General features: G+C 32.6%; 1 protein-coding gene across 1 annotated transcript; it reads left to right on the top strand.

The window, feature by feature from the left end:
• Positions 1–2,748: 2,748 nt before the first annotated feature.
• Positions 2,749–3,733, top strand: LOC108850161 (putative 57 kDa heat shock protein). The gene is made up of 4 exons (XM_018623739.1): positions 2,749–2,791; positions 2,891–3,235; positions 3,321–3,362; positions 3,456–3,733. The coding sequence occupies exons 1-4, from the start codon at positions 2,749–2,751 to the stop codon at positions 3,731–3,733; spliced, it is 708 nt and encodes a 235-aa protein (XP_018479241.1).
• The last annotated feature ends 1,999 nt before the right edge of the window (positions 3,734–5,732 follow it).

The raw sequence follows: 5,732 nt of genomic DNA, 5'->3' as shown, positions 1-5,732 counted from the left end.
TTGTTGTAGTATTTTGTCTAATCTCTCAAAGAAATTAGAAACGATTAATGATGCTTGCTTTCAATTGTTACGCTAGATCTTCTTATTGGAGTTAAAAAAAAACACACACACATATATATACTGTATAATAATAATATTTTATTATAAGTTTTTCAAAGTTACCGGAAATCCGATCGAAATTCTTTTATTTTTAAAAGTTTTTGGTTAGGTTTCACGTAACTTTAAAAACTCACAATAAAATAAAAGGGAAATTATCTTAAATAACATTTTTTAAGTTTTTGTCACAAAATAGTATTCAAAAAATAAAATGACAAAAATATCATTTTTTTGTTTTGAAAATTTAATTTTTTTTAAAAAAAAAAATTTGAATGCATATTTACTCTTCTACTCTAAGTTTTAGATTAATTAACTTAAATGTTATAAATGCATATTTACTCTTCAATAATTTTTTTTTTGGTTATTCTCCTCTTTATGATGCTATTTTTGTGATAAAAACATGGTTTGACGCTATTTTGATATTTTTCTCAAATTAAAATCACATATATATATATATATGTGTATTTTTAGAACTCTTAGAACACTTCCAATGGATAATTCTATCCATTAAATTTCTAAACACATATATATATATATGTATTTTTAGAACTCTAAGAGTACTTTCAATAGAGAATTCTATCCATTAAAATCGTAAACATATATATATATATATATTAGTATTTTAAAAAATTGGGTTGAATTTTTCATAAAATTAAAAATCTTATAATTAAATACTAGTATAAATATGTACATATATGTATGTTTAGAATTCCAATAGATAGAACTCCTATTGAAAAAATGCTCTAAGAAAAGAAACCTCAAATGTAATTGTTCCCACCCTTATTAATGGTGTAATTGTTCTCAAAAGTTTGTCTTTCAATGCCGCATGTCCAAATTGTATGTATACCTATTGAAACCTTCAATATGAAAGACAAACTTTTTTTCTTTCTCATAGAATGAATTCATCGATTTTTGACATGGATATACATCAGTAGTGCATTGTAAACATGTGTGTATTAATTTGAATTTCTTAAATGTTTTTTTCACTAGATAGGAAAACTTCCATAAACAATCGTCCGTCTGTCAACAAAATGCATCGATGCCAACGTCTCATAATAGTCGTCGTTAGGTATCTTTTTCTTAATTTGGGGTACATTACACGGCTCTAAAACATCTCAGTTTACCCGAATATTTTCTATAGATTTCATTGTACCCATTACGTCAATGGAGCAGAGGTCAAAACAATATTTTCTGCAATCCACACTTGCGCACATAATTTATTTTTGACTGAAACTATATGTTTAGTACTTACATTTATAAGGTAGCCGCGTATAAACCCACAACCTCTTCAAAGCTACATATCGTCGAAATTACCTCTGAATATATAGTTTTGTACATGACTTTTTTATGTTTTGATAAATCAAAAATTTTAGGTATATATATTTCATATCAGATTTTGTGTTGCAGCATACGTCTCTTACGGGTGAATAATTCAGATTTTTATATATGAGATATAAGGGGAATGCGCGAATTGCATGTATATGATCCAACATAGAAAAATATATGACGTTTGGAAATTTTTGTCTTTTTAAAAGGTATATACACTATAATTATTTCTATTATCTCCTTTCTCAACAATTCTGAAATCAGATCCACCTTATATTGATCTATTTTCAGAAGAAACTTATTGATACCACTACGAATTATAGTCATATATATATTTGGATAAACAACAAAGGCTAAAAGACAAACTTTATTTCTTTTTTTTTTTTTTTTTTGTAAGCCCGACAAACTTTATTTCTCACATAATGAATTCATTGATTTAGGGCATGGACATACATCAGTTGTGCATTATAGATATTTCCATATTGAATTTCTTCGATCCTTTTTTGTTTTTGTCTTCATTAGGGAAAACATCCCTAAACTATCGTCGATGCATCAATGCCAGCGTTTCATAATAGTTGTCATTAGGTATATTTTTCTTAGTTTGGGGTACAATAGCAATTAATGAGCAAGAGGTTAATTATGTGAATCCGACCTAGGAAGGTAGTCATGAATGTTCTAATAGCTATGGATTTTTCATTCGATGAATAATTGAATGTAGAGAGTTTTCTATGCCTCTTTGCGAGAAAGTGCACCTGGGACATTGAATTTTGTTGGCCTATTGAGCTCGAACACATAATGTTCTGGTAATTATAGGCCCATACAATAATTGAATCAGATGGACGGCTGAGATTTCCTTGGACGTATCAGTTCGTCAAAGTAAGCTTTGGAGTGACTTTCTCTACTTTCTGCCTATAAAAATCCCAAAACACAGAGAGAAAAAGATACACTGAGAAGAAAGAAACCTTTTAGTATCAGATCAAAGGCAAGCACTCGTCTTGGTTTCATATGGATTTTGTGTTTCTTTTTTCTTTTAAGTATCTTTTGAATATTTTCTTCACAAATTTTCAAATGGGTTTAGTAATTTCTCTCAAAAATTTGAAATCTTTCGGAATGTTTTTTTTTTTTCCCACAGGTTTGGAAAACAGACTCGTGTAGTATTTTCAAGCAAATGTTTGATCTTTCGTAAAAATTTCATAGGTTTAAAAATGGGTTTATATATGTAATATCTAAAATAGTCTAAAAACCTTTGGAGTCTGCATATTTCATAGTTTTACGTAACCCTAACAAGCCCTGGCTTACAACCCATGCAGAAGCTCTCGTTGAATCATGGCGGTCATCCTCCCTGCTACTCCTCTGCCCCAATCTAGCGGTATTATCTTTTGAACCAAAACCTCAAATCTCTCTCCCACATTTTTCTCCATTTGCGTAAGTTAATTAATTCTTTTCTTTTCGATACTGATTTGAGCAGACATCGAAAGGAACCCATTTCTGACAAATGGGCCAAAAGGATTCACCGAAAGCAAGATGATCGGGAGCAATAGCATGTTCGTGAGGACTGATTTACCGGGAATTGGACAAGATGACTTTACTGTTGCCATTGACGACTCAAAGAAAGGTGTGATTATCAGAGCCGAGGAGCAAACTTGTAGCAGACACGATTCCTCTCGCCGCAACTACGTAACCTTCATCAGTCTCCACTGCCATTGCTGCGAGATATCGAGATTCCACAACACTCAAGTGACCGACGGGGTTCTCAGGCTACTCATCTCCACGACCCCCAGCAACATCAACGGGGTTGGCTCTGCCCTTGAAGGTATATGCTCTTTTCACATTTCTTTGATCTCAACATTTACATTTACAAGTCTTGATTAAAATGTTATTTGTTTCTGTGGTCAAAGATACCCACGGCCGCCCTGTCAGTACCGAACCCAAGGCCAAGGGTAATTTTTATTTTAAAAAAGTTTTATTACAATAGTAATTAATTTTAGAGAAATTATTCAGTGTACGGCGGAATATTTGTTCTTGTGGAGCAGGTCCGGAAACGGCTTATGAGTACAAGCACCTCCCAGACGGCAGCTTATACGTGCGTTTAGACATGCCTGGCGTTCCACAAGATAAGTTTAATGCCTACGTCGAAAATGGGAGAGTGACTGTGACTGGTGAAGCTCCTGCCATTAGCCACGACTCAAGTAGTCGGGAATACTCTGCTGACGCAGCTCTGCTCTCCTGTCCTCTTGGCACAGATCCCTCCCCTAGGGTGGAGCGTAAAGTTGTGAACGGTGTGATGCGCCTTATCATACGTCCAACTTGATGAAACTACGTTTCTGTTTTTAGTTCCATATTCAGCAGAAGATCTCGGGATTATGTTACGTTCCAAAGACGCATATATATCGTAATCTATATATAATAGCAAACTGAATTTTGTCCTCCTATGACATCATCAATTTTTTAGAGGAAAATAAAATTGAAGATCTAATGGTTCATACTAATTGGGTATTTAATCCAAGGGTTCTATGTTTTTTAAGATGATGTCATCTCTTTTAAAATGGAAGTTAATCCAATAGTTGAGAGTCTTGAGACATCACACCTTTTAATCCAAAGGCTGATATTATTACATGTTTTAATCCAAGGGTTGAAATTAGACTTACCTTTTGACGAAAAAGACGCTACCGAAGCTTTGTGTCGGTACTTGGAGAAACATTGCGTCCGTTAATGGTGTTGTGACCCCTGGTTCTCATCTCTTCCTCTGTTTATATTTAATAACCAGTTAGCCTATTCTCTCTTTTTTTTTCTATTTTACTACTGATCCTAATAGTAAACACCAAATTTTATCTCCCCATCATCAGCCATTCATGATAATTGCAGTTATTAACATTCTCGATCATTGAATCTTCGACAAGTGAAGATGTGAAGATAACCAGTTTGCCTTCCCGTATGAATTTCTTTTGTTATTCAGAACCATTATTGTGTTTGATTAATTGAGAATGATTATTGTATTAGATTAGCGGAGAACAATTATTCTTTAGTCATCGTATCTGTCTCTTTCCGGATTGAATTTGATTTCGCTGTTTTCGTGTCCCTGTCTCTATTGTTTATCCGTCTCTCTTTCTCAGTTTCGTTGGTTTGGAATTTTGGTATATCTCTGCATTTTTCTCTGTTGTTCTCTTCTTCTTCTCTGGTTTAATCCAACAGTTCGATTCGAACATATGAGGTGAAGTTGAACCTTAAACAAATTACCCACACGATCTGGGGGTTCTCTTTGGCTTTGGATATATGAAAAAGTCAAAGAACAAACCCAAAAAAGACCTTTTAACTTTTTTCTAAACTTTCATAAGTCTCCAAATGCAGGAAGTTGTTTACGTTAATGCCTTTTCTGCAGACCCCAAAATCTCTGTTTGCCTAGATCGTTGTATTCAATTGATCTCATTTAGGTTTGTTGCTTATCGTTCCCTGTTAAGTATTTGACTGTGTTTTGGTCTAAATCACAGTGTTGTAGTCACTGTCGTGGCCATCATCAGAACTGAGTGAAAAGCCTTCCATTATATTAGTATAACAAGACAGTCAAATAAAACTTTCAATATAGTCATGTAATTTAATATATATAAAATCATTTGAACATGTAAGTTTTGAATGAAAAAGGTACAATCATTATTTTGAAATGGTTGATTATGTTTAGATGACCTAGAGATCAATTCAGCGATATGTAAAAGCTGCTACAAGGCAACCCTTCTGCCCATGTCCACGGCGGTTGCGTCTCTCCGCGAACAATTGCAATGCTTCGGCAATTATACAAGTGATTAACCTTTCACTTTTCTCTTCCACAGAGGATTTGGAACATATGTAAACTGAATTTACAGTTACTTTTCATTTTGTCATTGTTCACTACACTTATAGTCTAAATTATGTGCAAGAGGATTCAACGAGAAACATCATTAACATGACTAAATAGATAATTTACATGTTGTTATCTCAAAAATGTTTTTAATTTATTAATTTACAAAAATATCTAATGTGATATATAAATAGATAATTGTTAATATAAAGTAATATCATTAAACTAAATTCTTGGAACTGCCAAAACATACAAAATCTCAAAATAAATCAAAAGCACAAAAATATTTAGTGGAACCCAACTTTAAATAAAACTTTTGATATCTGTATAATTGTATTGTGATATACCTCCAATAATAACTAAATACTCAAACCAACCATATTGACAAACAAAAATTAATATGTAATATATAAGATAAGAACATTTTCTATGTATTGTTATTTTCATTTCTAAGTGCTATAATAAAGAAAAATATGTT

This window comes from Raphanus sativus, unplaced genomic scaffold (assembly GCF_000801105.2).
Source record: "Raphanus sativus cultivar WK10039 unplaced genomic scaffold, ASM80110v3 Scaffold1826, whole genome shotgun sequence".
Lineage (NCBI taxonomy): Eukaryota > Viridiplantae > Streptophyta > Magnoliopsida > Brassicales > Brassicaceae > Raphanus > Raphanus sativus.
The sequence above is the reverse complement of the archived record's forward strand: the minus strand, read 5'-3'. Positions and strand labels throughout refer to the sequence as shown.